We start from the raw sequence: 16235 nt of genomic DNA, 5'->3' as shown, positions 1-16235 counted from the left end.
CCGAGGCGGCGGCGGCGGCGGCGGCGAAGCCCCTTCCCGGGGCGCTGCCGCGCCGCGCCGGCGGGGATATGAACTACTCGAACAGCCCGCGCCAGCGGGAGCGGCTGAACACTCACATGCGCCAGAGTGAGAGGGAGGATACAAGTCGTTGCATTCACCAAGGTGCGGGGGAAGGTAGCGAGGAACATACTGCTGTTTCACTGAAACAGCCTCTGAGAGAGTTCCTTTGCTAACAATGCCCGCGGAAAAAAAATCGAGAGAAATAACTGACGTCCACAGCAAAGGGCAGCGGGGTTAAACAGTAGGGCAAGCGAGCTCGGCGCTGGCAGCAGCACGCTTGTGGAAGTAACTCAGCGCTGCGGGGTCACGTTAGCTGAAGCCACAGGCCCCTCGAGGTCGGAGCTCGGCAGCTGCCCTGCGGCCTTGGACTGTTGCCCCATTACTCATCCCTTCTCCACGCATAGCCCTGGTGCCCTCAGTGATTCTTTAATGCCATTTTCTGCCGATTATCTTTATCCCATTCTTCCGCCCTTTGTCCTTGACTGACCTTGACACCTGCGACACCGCTGGTGCAGTCCCACCACTGAGGCTGCAGGTACCTTTCAGGCATCGCAGTGAGCGATTCCAGAAACACCGGCGGGGTAAGGCCAGCCCTTCCTCTGCCACACAGCCCCGAGCCTCGGGTAAAGCACCGCACACCCTCCTCTACCGCCCCAAACAGCCAGCACAGCCCCCTCAGCTGCCCGCTGCGGCACCTCCACGGAACAGATCCTTGGGGGACAGCAGTGCATGGCTTCATCTATGACAGGGGTCCTCAAACTTTTTAAACAGGGGGCTGGTGCGCGGATTAGGTGGTTCCCCCACCCAAACCCCTGGCGGGGAGGGCCTGGGGGGTGTCTGTAAATACTGCGGGCCAGACTAAGGACCCAAGGGGGCTGTATCGGGCCCGCGGGCTGTAGTTTGAGGACCCCTGATCTATGAGAAGCCTCAGAGAGCTGCAAGACAGAAAAGCAGCTGTGCCCAAGAGGACCTAGCTAAGAGCCACTGAGGAAGGGACAGACTGACAAGCTGCAGGTGAGTTAAACAGTCTCCCAGATCCAAGACTGGGCTTTCATCCTTGCTTTTTGACAATACAGAGTATGTTTCCGCTTTGCATGCAGAAGCAAAAGCAAAGCAAACTTCCTGGCAAGGACAAATAATAAAAACCCACACAGTATTCAAAGGTCAGCCACCTCTGATTTTTGTTGTCTCTGACAAAAGCTTCGTTTCTGCTCTAGGGAAAGAAAAAGCCAATCCAGATTACAGAGGACTTAAGAACAGCAGCACTCAAGGAACTAGCTCAAGCTTGCAAACAGATGTGTAACTTTCATTATGGCATCTCTAAGTCACTAGGTCAAGCTTTGAAAATCTACCCAGCCAAGACCGAGCTGAAAGACGCTGCTTTGATGTGTGAAGTAGCAAACACACATTTTGGCATTTGTACAGATTAGTTTCATTAGGTTTCCCATAAATCCCGTTCTTATATATTCACTTATTGCTTATGTTATAAATTTAGCAATGAAAATTATGGCAGGGCAAAAGTACACTTAACTTCTGGAGGAACATTTGCTGAACTTCCTCTGAACTGATGTCTAATTTTGTAATATACCTTCCAGAATAACAAAGAGAGTTTTGAAAATAACATTGATAAACTATGAAACAGAAATGCCACATAAAAACAATTTCAAGACCAGCAGAATGAAATATACACGGCAAGGGAAGTCTTCATAAGTTTCTTCCATACTCCATAATTTATTTCTTAATTCTGCACATGAAATGTATGAGCGTAAGTATTGAGATACTTTTTACTTCTGCTGTGCTCATTTATTTGTAGGACAACTGCTGATCACGTTACTTCTTAGTGAGCATACCGTCAACCTAAGAAAGAAGGGGAGAGGAAATATCTTAGCGACACAAAAATAGAAGCAAAGAATATCATTCGAAACATCTCACAACATATTGTATTTTTAGCTGGAGAGGAGTATTTATGGGAAAAATGACCACAGCACTACAAGTTCTTCTATACCTAGTATAATCAGTTCTTCCATGTGACATATTAACGGCTCTGAGACTTTAATTCCCAATAGACTTTTTAACTGGTAGAAACAATTATGTCTTTTACATTGAAAAGGACAATGACCACATACAATCTGCACCATAATGCAGGTCTACAGGCTTTGACTTTCTATCATTCTTATGTGTAATGTACAAGTGAAACTGAAAAAAACGTTTCCCACTGTAGACCTGTTAAAATAAAAGAGAGGCAAAGACAAGCTATTTTTAGTGAGCTCGATATCCTTGCCACTAAAGCACTTGTAAGGTATTCTCTTTGCGACCTAAATTTATTATAGGCACTGTAAGATATATGGTTATTTTCCAAAAGTTTGCATATCCAATACAGAAAGCTGGCAGTGAATATGCACACAAATGAATATATGAAAATACAGATCAGTCACCTTATCACTTTAAAACTAGGAATAAGTTAGAAGAAAAGCAAAACCCAATAAGTATAAAGGAAAATAGTACAGGAAGAAGGTAGGTCAGTCCGGTATCTTGATTGCTAACAGAAATCAAAGATGTGCAGAATTTGTATTCAGCTAAGTAAAAAGCACCATACTTACTACGAACATCCTGTACACTTGTGTTGTCTCTCTGCTTTTCTTCTCTCATATTCCATTACATCTTCATTATGCTGCTTGAAAAGCTATAAAACAGCAGTATACGATAAACAGCTAAACAACACACAACTGGAACCAGAGAACAGAGACCTCGACAGCATATAAAATTCCTGTTACCAGAATGCAAACCAGTTTGTAATGGGGACAATACAGAGTAAATTATCTGTAAATTACTAACTGCACAGTGAGGCATTTTTTCCACACCTTTCTCAAACATCTTCTGCGGGGTGACTGAATGGGGGGAGGTCCCTACTGTCAATCAATCCACCCCACTCTGAAAAGTGCTGTCATCATGGGAGTGCTGCTTATCCTGCACATATCTTCATGGGAGCTACTACACCCTGCTTACTTTATCAACATTGAGCCTGTTAGCTCTCTGAAACAGGAAACATCTTACATCTGCATTTTGCTTTGGAAAAGGGGGTCTTAATAGACTACAGCTGAAAGATGAGAAGACATTGCATTAGTAGTCTGACAAACACAACTTTATTGAGGCATATTGCTACGTCTTTTTTAAGATCCATGGGGGAATATAACATTAAAGCCTTAAACCAACAGGCTTGAGGAATTAATTCATCTGATGTGGCCATTTTAAGTTTGCAACACAGAGAAGTTTGGTAAGTTGTTCATTTTTATGAAGAAAAATGCAACAGAGATTTGGGGAAACATAATTAATCAATATATTGTGCTTCAATCTTGATACCTGCTGTGACAATCCGTTATCCCAATCAGCTAAGTAGCTTGTAGTCATTGCCTTCAGATCACCATGGTCTGGGAATAGTTAAGTTCAACAAACCCAAATGAAAACACTTACAAGAGCCCACAAGGCAGCACTGGTGCTAAAAGCCAAGCCAACTCCAAACCAGTTTGGTTGGTCATAATTACGTCTTTTTGCAACAAACGCAGAACGAGTAAAAGCTAAAAAGGAAGATTACAAATGTGTTAATGTTTCTCAGGTTTAGACTACCAAGTCCATTACTAACACTCACACAATCAAGGGGGGAGAGAAGCAAACCACAACAAAAAAATACAAACACATCCAATTAATTTTGTGTAAGCGGTCCCTACGACACTGTTAATAGCTCACCCATTTGTGAGCACCATGAACTCCCTGATCAGAGGAGGCAAGTGGGGATGGGGAGCAGTTCAAAGCAGCGCCCTTCGCCTTCCCTTGGGCCACAAGAGTCATACCCTACTGCATCTTTTGTTTGCGCTTCATCTTTTTTAGGGTGTCCCCGGCAAAAGCTTCATCCCCAGGCGCTTCCCGCGGCCTGCCCCACCGGGAGGGCGCCGGCACAGCCTCCCTAAAGAGCTGCGACGGGGAACGGGCGAGCCTGCTCTCAGCCTGGAAGCAGCACCAACTTCAAACCGAAATAAATAGATTAATTTAAAACAGAGTGGTTGGGAATTAAAAAGAAAAAAATTAGAAAAAGGAAAATTGCACCGCGGCTTGCTTTAAGCACAGCCACGAAGAGGGGCGCTAGACCCAAGGAGAACGAGGCCGGCCCCGGCCGACACTCAGGTCAACGGGCAGGCCCCAGGGCACCGACACGGCCCAGTAACGCGCCGAGCCCTCGGGGCAGACCCCCCCCGCCTAAAGCAAGAGCGGGCTCCCCGCCGCCCGGAGCCACGGCGGGCTGGGCCCCGCTCACCGAGCCTCGGCGGCCCCGCCGCCAACCGCAACCGCTCCGCCGCCCGCAGCGCCGCCGCCATCTTGTCAGCCCGGCCTGGCCCCGCCCCCGCGGGCGGGGCCGCCCCGGCGCCCCGCGGACGAGCTGTCCCGCACGAGGCCGGGCGCCTGCCGCGCTGCCCCCCCCCCCCGCCCTTAACGGCGCTCGCTGTCGGTACAGAGCCAGAGCCGGTCCCCGCCCCGCCGGCCCCCGCAGCCCGTCCCTTCCGCGCCCGCAACGTCGCGGGCAGAGCGGGGCGCGCGCCGCTCGTCGGGGGCTCCCTCGGGCCCGCGCGCGGGGGAGGCGGCGGGCCCCGCCGGGAGAACCAATGCCCGCGCCGCGCGGGCGGCGGGCTGAGGCGCGAGCGGCTGGCCCCGCGCCGGGGCACGCCCGGCCCGCGCTGAGCCGGGACCCCACGGGCTGACTCGGGCCCCACCGACCCGGGCCCGCGCCGACCGGCTCGGGCCCCGCCCCGGCGCACCTGGCCCGGGCGGTGCCGGCGCGGGGTCGCGGCGCATGCGCGCGGGCCGCCGTGACCCGGCTGGGGAAGCCGCGGCGGTGGCCATTTTGGCGGCGCCTCGCTCCGGCCTGCTCAGTTACCACGTGAGCCGCCGCCCGGGGCTCGGCGCGGGGCAGCCCGGCGCGCAGACGGCGGCGGCCGGGAGGGGCCGGGCCCGCAGCCGGCGAGAGCGCGGCGGTTTGAAGGAGGGAGGGCGGGCGGGGGGTGGGTGGGGAGGGAGGCGGCGGTAGCGGCGGCCAGAGTCCGGTGGGGAGCCTCCCGGCAGCGGCGCCCGAGCAGCGGGGACGGGACGCAGTCCGCCCGCCCACCCCCCCCTCCCCGGAGCCCCTCGGCGGCGCCGGAGCCAGCGGCGGGAGCGGGAGCGGCGGGGAGGATGCCGTCGGTGAGCCTGCCGCCCAAGGAGAACGCGCTCTTCAAGCGCATCCTGGTGAGTGGCGGGGCGGCAGGCCCGGGCTCGGCCGCGGCGGGCCGCGGGCGGGGCGGGGGGGGGGGGAGCGGCGGTCCGTGGCCCGGCTCGTCCCCTGGGCTGGCGGCGAGCGGAGCCCCGGCGCCACCGCCCCGGCCCTCACGGCCGCCGGCTCCTTCCTGCCGGGCCGAAGGGCGCCTGTCACCCGCGCCCTGTCCCGCCCGGGCGCGGCCCCGCGGGGCCGGGGCAGCAGCGGGGGGCGGCCGCCCCTCCGAGCTCGCCCACCCGGGGGGTGACCCGGGAGGTGACCCGTGTCCCAGCGCTGGCGGCGGCGGGACGCTCCAGCGGCTCCGTGAGAATACCGCCGCGGTGCTCCACTCACGGGCATGCCGCCTGCAGCTGCCCTCTGTTTTTTTTATTTATTTTTTATTTGATTTTTTCTAGTAATCCAGATTTTTGGTGTAGATAGGGGCCAGATTTGTTGGTCGGTGGGGAAGATGGCTTTCAAAGGAGGAAGCGGAGCAGGATGAAGGTTTTGAAGTCCTCCCGAAGTTTTAACTTGTAGCTAACTCCCGTTAAAGTTTGACAAATCGATTTTTCTGGGCGGCAGCTGGCATGTGGATGCGGGAAACTGCGGTGGGATTTGGTCATTAAACCTGGTTTTTAGGATGCGATTGTTAAGAGTACAGTCCAAATACCACTGAAGTGTAACAGAGCTGCGCACGTCTGAAGGAACTTGTTCCAGCTTTGGTGCAGGTGTTGTGGGAACCTTGTCTTACCAAGGTTCTGGGCCGAGTGGAAAACAACAGAGTTATATTAGTGAATAAATTCAGCGGGTTGATTTAGAAAATTCTGTTATCTGGGTCAAGCGCTATGTTGTTTTCTCTCAAAAAAGTCAGTTTTGTCTAAAAATCCCATGTCCTCTTCCAAAGAGGCTTAGGCTGCTATATTGGATTGTTCCCAAGATCAGAAGCAAGAAGGGTACTGCAGTCCTCTTGGAGTAAGAGCAGGCTTACTGCTCTGTAAACCGCTGCCACTTAAGGGGGGGGAGTGTGTGCAATCTTCAGTCACTTGCTTTTTCAGAATATTTTGTGAAAATGAAATAAATCTGTAGAACCAGAAATCCACAGACCAGTCATCTCATGACACATGCAGTCTCGTTTAGGGTTACAAAGTAGGTACAAGGAGCTGTAAAGCTTATTTTCCTTGGAAAGACTCGGTCCTGCTTGGGAGTTGGTGTGGCCTTGTTCTAAGTGTGTAATTTTTAATGTGTTGGGAGCTGCAAAAGCGGTAGCCTTGTTGCTCACTCGCCCACCTTCCCCTGCATTGAGGATGGCTTGTGCAGTTCCCAGACAGACTGAATCAAGGAGCCTGTCTGTGTCTAAAACTTTTGGGGGTTGTGGGGTTTTTTTGGGGTGGTTTTTTATTTGGGTTTTTTTTTTTTTCCTGGGCTTGATGCATGACTGTCTGAGTACTTGTATGGATGGCTGGAAAAAGGGAAGAACAAGAGTTTATTTGGAGAAAATGCTGGCTCAGCACATGCAAGTTGGGTAAAGCTTTGTGATTTGGTTCAGGTCAGAAAAGAGAAAGGTGTGCTCCAGTCCAAGCAGATTTCTTAGACTGAAGCAATTTTTATTTTGTCCCTTTTGTTTTTTAAACTGAAATTCTTCAATACAGACACAGGAGTTTCAGAAACTGGGTAGGCTGAAAGTTACTGTGGCATTTTGGTGTTTTCCTGTTATCTTGCAGGGATGAGCCTGTGATATGTAGTTTAGTGTTAAGACTGCCCTGCGATTAGAAAAGCCTTAAAGCTGGTTTTCATCACACTGGAAATTTGGCTAATGAACCACTTCTCAGCCTTGTTATGGATAATGACCCTACTTTGTGAAGTTTTGATTACGTATTTGGCTTGAATTAGCGAGATGTACATTACTTCCATACTCCTATGCTTTTACTCCACCTCTCTCTTCCTGCAGCCTCGCCAGTCTACACCTTCTTTTCAGGAGAGTGTAACCCTTCGTTATGCCATATCCCCTGCTGCGTCTTCCTCTGGCCCATGAGTGGTTTAACAGCAGCAAGAGGAGCTTGAGTCTGCCTGGGCATCTGGCTCCCTGACAGGACCCCTGAGCCCCTGAGCAGCTAACAAGGTGGTCTGATTGTCTGGCCCTGGGTTGGCACATGCTGTCTTCTGGCTGGGGTGGACCATGGAGGAGTTCTGTTGAGTGTGCCTGGATGAGATTTTTTTTTTTTTTTTTTCCCCAGCAGATGTTTTGAGAACCAGCCCAAGTGGTATCAAAAGGATGCATTACCCTTCAAATAGATAATTGCTGTGACACAGGCTGTTTACAGAAATAGAAAATCATTCTGATTTTTGTGGAGGTAGTAAACACAGGAGTGAAGTAGGCAGCAGCCTTGTATTTTTGTAGGTGAAGCAGAAAACAAAGAAAAAATGTTGATTTTGTGTGTGTTTTAAGTTCCTGAGGCCTCAATTCTTTGCCATTTTTAAGAAGTACGCCTGTAACACAAACATTAAGGTCTACACCAAGCTGCCTAGCTTTCCATAGCAAAAGGCAATAGTAACTTAACAGAGTTTGTTTGTTTGTCGTGTAGTAAGCATCTTACATGATCAGTAAATTTCTTTTGTGTATGGGTTTGCGTGCAAGCCAGCATTTCCACTTAACTGACAAATTCTGAGTTCAGAAGCGTGTGCGCTTTGTCTTTGCATGTTGCAACACACTGACTAACCTCTCTAGTCACTTTGCAGGTATGTGGAGGTTCCAATAGAAATGTTTTTCCAGTTGAAAGGCATTTGACAGTATAGTGTTCCTGTAGTACAAAGGGAACAGGATCTGCATAATTAGAATTAAGAAACCCCACAAAACAACAACAACCCACAGGATTATTGATCATTGTTCTGCTTAAACTTGCACTTCAGTTAAAAAGAAAGTTTCTAGTTTATATTGCTTAAAGTTTTAACTATTTACTGTTAAGTCTGCAGGTAGATATTCCTGTTCTTCTGCTCAAACATTCTGTGGAGTTTAGGAGGAAAGTAGATCTCTACATTTTTTCTTTTGGTTTTTGATCCATTTGAACATTTAAAATTAATTGAGTGTGTATCATTATTTTGGACACACATCATCTCTAGGAAGTCCTGAGATTACTCAAGAATTCAGGCAGAGGCAGAGGAAAGGGTAGAATAGCAAACGCAGGAGTTGAAGGGATTGAGAAGTTGACTCTTTGGTACCCAGGAGGCTGGATGCAGTATGAAGTAATGGAAAAAGTGGTTTACTCCATCCCCCCCACCCCCCTTACTAGCAAGTATAAAACTAGTAGTTGTAGGACTGTCTGATTATGTTTGTAAATTAAATATAACCGATGAATGTTCCTGGCATGTTGCCAAATCATTCAGCCACTTATCTAGTCAGGTACAATTTGTCAAATAAGTTCAGGGTGTTTTTTTGGTTGGGTTCCTCCCCCCAATCCAAAAGACAATATTCAGTTAACTTTTGTTTGGATGTACAAGTTAAATACATTGAAAATGTATTGAACAAATGTAAAATACAAAGTTGCTAGAGGTGCCATACATCATGTGGAAGAGTTTTCCAGTTCCTCTAAACAGCAGAGAATAAAGTTCTTGGCGTCATGATGGTCTGGCAGAGTAAGTGGTGCAAATAGTTCTCACGATAGCTAGTGGGCTTAGCCTCTAGCTGAATATGGTTTAAGCAGGGAGGAAAGAAGTCCAAGTATTTAAGAAGCGAGGCATATTTTATGATGCAGACAAACAATTCAAGTGAGGAACTGTGTGTGTTCAGGCCGTGTTGAGGTAGTTTTGCTGATTTATAACTGGTATATACTGTAGAAGTAGCATCCTGGAGAAGCAAGGTGCCATGCTGGTCTGGGCTTGTGTATATTACATTGTATGCTCATCAGAGTTTCTCTGCTCAGGACTGGTGATTCTGTGGTCTTCATGATGTCTGGAGAGCCGTACATCTTACATCTCTGGATCAGTTACCTTATGTGCTGGGCAGGCTTAATTGGGTATGGCCAGAACCAGTGTCCTCCAGTGGGGCATTACAGTAACCAAGGTGTCTGCTGCAGGAGGAGGGGGCTTTGAATTTAGCCTTTTGGTGGTCATTTCTACAGTAATGCTGCTGTGCTTGAGGGTTTTTGTCTTTGAACGGTCTTCTTTCCATGCTGGCTTTGACAAGCATTCTACCAAAAGATACAGGAACTTCCTGATGATAAAAAAGCCTGTTGAACAGCGTCTCTTCAATGTCTTTGCTGTAAATATGCCAAGTCCCTCCTGCTGGGCCATCTTCCTGTTTCTTCATTCCAGAATCTGTTCCCTGTCCCTCCACTTCCAAACTAGACAGACCTGTGCTTCTCCTTCACTAATACTTTTGCCAGCACCAGTTCTTTTAAAAATAATGATCTGTCTCGGAGAAGTTCAGGTGCTGACTTTAAGTTTGCTGAGGTGACAGATTTTGAAATCTCTTAATTGATCTTGGTTCAAGATTAAAGACTGATTTCCAGAACTTCACTTTTATCAGTAACCAAGTAAATTAGCACATTTTGTATGCAATCATTGTTGCATTTGCATGACTGTACAGTAATCAAGTATGCTCACCACTGGAGTTTCACCACATACTATCTCATCTGAAACACGGAATTACTAGGAAGGCTTTTCCAGTATCTTTGCTGCTGAGATGTCAGTCATTTGTTTCTTCCTTTGCCAAAAGGAATACATCACTTGGCTTTGCCAGAAGTAGTAGAAAAAAAATTATGTCTTGGTTTAAACATTGGAATGGAAGTAAAGAACAGACCTGCTGCTTTAAGCAGAGTCACCGTTCTTGTTTTTCAGAAATACTTCTCAAACTTGTTAAAGAAAGAAATTACTGTTTGAGACTCTAGGATACTATGAAGGAATTGCTTGAGCAATACTTGCTGTTACTAAAGCCTCTTCACCAAATTAGGGCATTTGTTGTCGTTGAGGCTGTCAGAAATTGTAGAAAGAGGATTCCCTGTTGTAAATTACAGAGGAGCAACATAATTTTGTTCATTAGCTGTTTCAGTTAATAAAGTATTTTCATAACAGAAATGCATCCTAATTTCTTCAGTTGGAAGATCATAGCCAGTCTTACCTATAGGTACTCTCAGCTAAACCCGAAGTGGGGTAGTGGGGTTTGTAATGATCTGAAACTAACCTTATTTGGGGAAATAGACTTAATCCATCCAGTACCCTTTATTTTGGTTAGAATTTGATCAAGTTGTGTTTATTCCTGTTTTTCAAAGGGTTTTTTTGGGGTTGTTTTTTTTTTTAATGAGTGTTTGCTGGTTGCAATTGCTGGGCATCTCAGGTTTAAATCTCTTCATCCACAGCAGCACTGGGTCAATGCATCAAGAGTGGTGATAAGGAGTTACGTCCTTTCTGATTTTTCTTATAAGGCATTTGGAGAAAATGAACAATTATTCATTGCCACCCGTTAAAACTGAGATCAGCGAGACTTGTTACAAGGATTTGTTTGCTTCTATGATACTACGCAATCAGGTTAGCAAGCCTTGTAATGTTGAAGAACAACCTTTCTTATCTTACTAGCAACATTTAACTATTTCGCAACAGCTCAATGCTACAAGACAACATCTCACATACCTCAGAGCTAAGGGTGAAGAGTACTCTGGTCATATAATACATGGGTAGAAAATGTCAGTAGCCTTACCGCGTGTCTTGGGCTATGTTGTGTGATACAGCTGAGTTGGAGTGTCCGTGTAAATCCAGAAGAACCTATTGTGTAGGCTCCTTTAGCACTTTTCATGCCATATCTTGGAATTGATTTACTTAGTTGTTTCAGATGATCATGAAAAGCCAAATACATCCTATACAGACTGATCTTTTGTGAAGTACAGTCAGTTTCATGCTAAATTCAGAGGTGAAGCCTGAACATAGGGTTCCCAGGGTAAGGCACAGAAGTCAGCTGATCTTAGTTGACGTGGCCAGATTCATGGTAATTCTCCCTAGGAAGGAGAGATTAAAGTAAGCAACTAGTGGCCAACAGAACTGATGTAGAATAATGAATTTTTCAGCAATAGCCTTGCTTCAGTGAGTGCAGATTTCTAGTTTTACTTCTGTAAGACCGGTAACTTATTTGTCAGCAGCCGTTCCCATACTGATTTCATCAAATACAGGAATTATTACATTATTAATAAAAAATTATTATTACTGCCTCAGTATTAAATGAAAAGACACAGATGTTTCTTACCTTCTTCCTAACTAATTTCAGTTTGAACTTGTTCTGTTCCTCTGGTTATATTCTACCAAGCAATGCTAATTATGAAGGTATCTGTCACTTCTGAAAAAGTAAGGTGGGCTGTGCAGGAGGAGGGTTTCTTAGTCCCTTAAATTAGGCAATTGCTAAAGCTGTTTCTTATGAAGATCAGTTCTGTTCGTTAACACTGCAGAGCAATGGAAGAGGATTGGTTTCAATCTGACAGCAAAAGAACTTCTGCAAGTTTGCCCGAGTTTTCGGCATTAATGTATCTGTAAGTTTTGTTTTGGCGGGAGGTGGTGGTGGTGTTCAGTCCTTGGGTTTATACATCTTCTATTTGTCATGGAACTGAATCAGTGTGGTGGAAGCTTTTGCCTAGAGCTGTTGAGCTGTTTGACATGGTTAGTGCTCAAAAGACCCACTAATTCAAGGTGAGTAGTTGTTTGATATGGCTAGTGCTCAAAAGACCCACTAATTCATGAGTAGTTGCTCTTAATGCTTCCAGCTTTCAGAATCTTCTTTACTACATTTAGCTTGAATTAGTGCCACCTTAGAGACTTGACCTGATCTAGTCTAGCTGTAGAGAGAGTAACTGCTGGAAAGCAGCCTTGAGCTGTGCAGTGCTTGGACTTAGTATCTTTTGAGTTGCTGCATCTGAACTGTGCTGGAAGAAATGGATAGCATCTGAGTGGCGGACATGCATATCGTGCGTTGTAAGCGCACACCTTGGCTAATGCAAAGACCAGCTACACTAATGCTTTCTGCTGCCAAAGGTCTTGGCATTGTAGTTGCCAACATTGCTATGTGATGCTGCAAGCGTACGTGTTCATGGCTGCTACTGGGAGAAACTGTGGAGTCTGCTAAGGAGCACATCCCTGTACTGTAGTTGAAGGGATTTGTCCACCTTGGTTCTCCTCAAGCCTCACAAACCCTCAGGGGAGAGGATGGCAGAGCGTGGAATCCCTGAACTGTTCTGGTAGAGCAACCCATCATCCTTTCTCCTGGGGACTTCCAGGTGCAAGTAATACATTTGCCTGTGCCCATGTATATTATCAGTTGTCCTGTCTGGTGACTCTTGTGTATGCTGGGGAATAGTCTGCAGTGTATTGCCTCTTACGATAACATGGGCCGTGTCTCCTGCTGAGGAAGAGGAGCTGAGCACATTGGATTGGTGATGAGAAGTTTTAAGTTTGCATCTTCACTGTCTCTTGTGGCTGAATCCAGTTTTGGTACTCGTTTGGTGAAGAAAATCGCATTCTTTGGCTAGGCCATCATAGCGTTGACTAAATTAGGATGTTTGCTTTAATGAAAGGAGTTACAGTCACTGAGAATGGATTTCCGATGGGGTTTTTGGTGGTGTTTTGGCATTTGGGTTTTTTGTTGGTTTTGTTTGAGGGTTTTTTTAAAACAACTTGAATTTGCATTCATTTTAATGCCATTAATTTGCAGATACAGGAGTCTAAAAAATTGGTGTTGTGGGGGTTAAGTGTGACGTGGGAAAATATGTCATCTTCAAAGAGAAAACGGTTAAAAGTTTTTCACACTGTGCTTTGTAAATTTCTGTCTCTTTTAATAAACTTTGCATGCTATTGTTCTGTTACTGTTCCAGTTCAAAGGGCATAATGATTGAGAATGTGATCCCATCCCACATGCCTGGGACTGATTTTTTACTCTCACCCCATTCTTGTAACTAGCTGTGCTCCTCCAAGTAAGAATAAAAAGCAAGCAGTCACTTAACACCCCAGTGTTCCCATTTGTGAGCTTGGGGAGCAAATGGTACCTTTTTTGCTTTGGAAAAACTTCTAGTTTTGCATGCGTCCGGCTAAGAAGACAAAAGGCAGGTTCTCCTGTATGATGTTCTGCTATGACTATCTTCAGCTTGCTCATGAGATGCTTCTGGGTCTGCTTCTCACCTGTTTAATCAGCTGCAAAATCCATCCTGGATGGACTTTCATGAGACTTTTTTTTTTTTTACTACTGCAAAGCAGTTTTGAAATGCTCTTGAACGTTAGATTGGATATACGCATCTTCTCAAGTGCCCTTCTAGAAAGGGAGTTTTCTGCTTTCTGTGTCATGATCTAGGTGATTCTTTGCTTAGGTTAAGTCAAGTCATACCTGGTGGCAGTGTAGATTCACTGGGCTATGAAGCTTCTGGTAAGACTGATGGTAACTCCTGGCATTGTGCTTAGATCTGTTGTTAACTGTTGATGTTACTGAACATCCAGAACACTTCAGTCTGTACTTGTAGTGATTATAAAATGTCTTACAAATAGCAAATTTAAGTTGGGATGGCTATTAAATATTTACTTGAGTTACTAAATGCTTGCAGGACAGGAAGACTGCTTTGTGATAAAAAGAAATTGCACTTCTGGAAGTGAATATGTGCAAAATATTTCATGTGTAATGGCAGAATCTGGTTTGCCGTGTGCTGTGTATTTGATGCTGAGATGCATACCTGCATGTCAAAATACTGCACTTGACTATTATCCTTGCTTTTTAGTTGAAAACATATGTACTTGACCATTAAAATCTGTGTTTTGAGAGAGGAGGAATATGTCAGAGGTAAAATGTGCTGCTTGCTTACAGGTAGCAATGAATTAGAGCCTACTTCTCTACATTGCAAACTTACGACCGTCAAATTTCTAAAATGCATTTGTGAAGATGTATTTGCTTATGCAATATATAAAGAAAGCAATGCTGAATTAAGTTTGGGTGAAAAGTCATCTCTGCTATTGTCAGCAGCCCTTAGGAATGCAACTATAATCAGTAGCATGGCCCTTGCATATAACCTTGCAGGTAACCAGAGTAGTTGTTTAAGAATCAAGTCAGTCTTATTTGCTAGCCATAGGTTTGGTAACGAGGTTTAGAAAGTAGGTGCACTAGAGGGGGAAGATTCAAAACTGGATTATCTGTGGCAAGGGGGGAACAAACTCCATCTAGCAGTTAGCTGTCTAGACATAAGTAAGCCATAAATAGTGAAATCTTTTCACCTTTCTTTATGGCAGCCATCAAGGAAGAAATGCAGCGGAATTCACTCGCACTTGGCATGCTGAGCCATGTGTAAGACATCTGCTGGCCAAAGACTGATTTTGTGCAGATGCCCTAATACAGTGAAGGCATCCAAACACCAGCACGTGAGCCTTCTTTCCGCCTCAGACTTCAGTTTCTAGAGAATATGGTCTAGCTGTGTTCCTTACAATCGCAGTCTAGTAATCACCATGTATACAAATCCATTGAATAAATACTTTGGAGGCGGGGAGAGCTGTGCAAATGCAAGTTCTCTCCTACCTGCTATAGTCTTGCATGATTTTGAAGGAGTCTGACTCTGTCTGCTTCATCTTATTAATTCTTTGTAGAATTGCATTGGAGCAGGTGCTATTTCCTTGCTATAAATACGGAAAATGAGTTAGAGTATAAAAATAGTTTTGGTGTGTTTGGAGTAGGTTGTAAGTCTAGCCATGACATGTATAGAAAAGCTTGTTAGATATTTTAAAAATCTGGTAATTTACTAAAGGAAAAGCTTTGAAGGGCAGCAAATGTGTAATAGATATTAAGTGCTGATAGAGAGCTACGTTCTTTTGTTTTAAAGCATTAACCTTACTTTTTTAGAAGTTTAGCTTTTATGTTTTTTCGTTGCATGATGTCACAAACCATAGCTGGAGCACTTGTCTGTCAAGCGTCACAAGAAGGCTCTTGCTGCTGGCTTTGGAAGTGTATATATGCAAGAATTCAGCTTGGAGGAGGCAACCACACTTTTGTAGCGGTCTCTGCAACGGAGAAGTATGTTACTTCTGCAGAACAGCTGTCCCAAAGTAAGGGTCGGAGGCCTGGGAATGACTACTACAAGCTGTTCATCTGGGAGGAAACAAACTACCCAGATGAAGACCATTTCTGCTTCCAGCAGCGTCCCAAGAATACTTGAGATGTCACCATTCCTACTTGTTAATATTTTTTTTAATTACTGGTTCTTTTTTCTCCTCTTACTCAGAAACTACTGATTCCCTTAGGGAATTTTTCTCCCAGGCTGTGTATTATTCATGCTCATCTTTACTTGTGTTATTCTTTCTGTTCCTCCTTTCCCCTTTTTGGTATCTACTGTCTCCTTTTTCTTAAATTTTTTTTTTTTCTTTTGTGTTTCTGCTCCTTGAAGCCACAGTTTCACCAAGGTTTGTACCACCCATGGTGGCATATGCTGCATTCCTGACTTCCTTCTCTGTCGTACACACATTTATTTAAGGTTGTTAGTCCGTAACCTCTTTGGAGAAGGAGATAAGTATATATGCATGGCTTCAAGTAGTAAAATCTTAGCGAGGTGGTTGGACCTGCTTTGATGAAACAATCTCTTTTCTGAAAGAGGATGAAGCATGACCTCATTTTCATTTGTTCCCTTCCTTTCACTGTCAAAATAATACAGTGTACATAGAATACATACATAGAATAGAGAAACTTATAAAATGACACAATTTGAAATGGTTCCATTAATAGAATGAAGTAGGCTTGAAGTATTAATCTGAAAGGCTGGAGAAATTCTTCAACTTGTCTTGATGGGAAAACACCTGAAAATGGAGAGCTGATACTTTGCTGGGGATTATGTGCAGCTATGGCTGGTTCTTTATTTGGTACTTCAGGCGATACACGTACACGATCAGTTCCTGATAA

The 16235-nt window shown here is 45.5% G+C and overlaps 2 protein-coding genes across 3 annotated transcripts in view; one reads left to right on the top strand and one right to left on the bottom strand.

Annotated features, from left to right (window-relative positions):
• Window positions 1-1767: 1767 nt before the first annotated feature.
• Window positions 1768-4527, bottom strand: NDUFC1 (NADH:ubiquinone oxidoreductase subunit C1). 2 transcript variants are annotated; one of them, XM_056321892.1, is made up of 4 exons: window positions 4370-4527; window positions 3532-3635; window positions 2661-2743; window positions 1768-1917 (listed from the first exon to the last, which is right to left on the bottom strand). In XM_056321892.1, coding segments are annotated over exons 1-4 (249 nt in total). In that variant the 5' UTR covers window positions 4431-4527; the 3' UTR covers window positions 1768-1916. The 2 variants fall into 2 exon arrangements, with proteins under 2 accessions (XP_056177867.1, XP_056177875.1); XM_056321900.1 differs by lacking the exon at window positions 1768-1917 and having other exon boundaries at window positions 2660-2743.
• A 589-nt stretch (window positions 4528-5116) lies between these two features.
• The window catches only part of NAA15 (N-alpha-acetyltransferase 15, NatA auxiliary subunit), a 46566-nt gene continuing 35447 nt past the window's right edge, over window positions 5117-16235 (top strand). Inside the window, exon 1 of the mRNA XM_056321881.1 lies at window positions 5117-5334. Within this exon, the coding sequence (XP_056177856.1) occupies window positions 5281-5334 (54 nt within the window). The 5' untranslated portion in view covers window positions 5117-5280. The remainder of the gene's footprint in view (window positions 5335-16235) is intronic.

Source organism: Falco biarmicus, chromosome 1, assembly GCF_023638135.1.
Source record: "Falco biarmicus isolate bFalBia1 chromosome 1, bFalBia1.pri, whole genome shotgun sequence".
NCBI classification, from domain to species: Eukaryota; Metazoa; Chordata; class Aves; order Falconiformes; family Falconidae; genus Falco; species Falco biarmicus.
This window is presented reverse-complemented; position numbering and strand designations above follow the sequence as displayed.

Bases quoted from the DNA above. Each gene is read 5' to 3' on its own strand.
- NDUFC1 (XM_056321892.1), bottom strand. From the start codon at position 4,430: ATGGCGGCGGCGCTGCGGGCGGCGGAGCGGTTGCGGTTGGCGGCGGGG. The intron at 3,636-4,369 runs GTGAGCGGGGCC...CTTCCTTTTTAG, and splicing joins GGCGGGGCCGCCGAGGCTCG to CTTTTACTCGTTCTGCGTTT. The intron at 2,744-3,531 runs GTAAGTGTTTTC...GCTGTTTTATAG, and splicing joins GTGCTGCCTTGTGGGCTCTT to CTTTTCAAGCAGCATAATGA.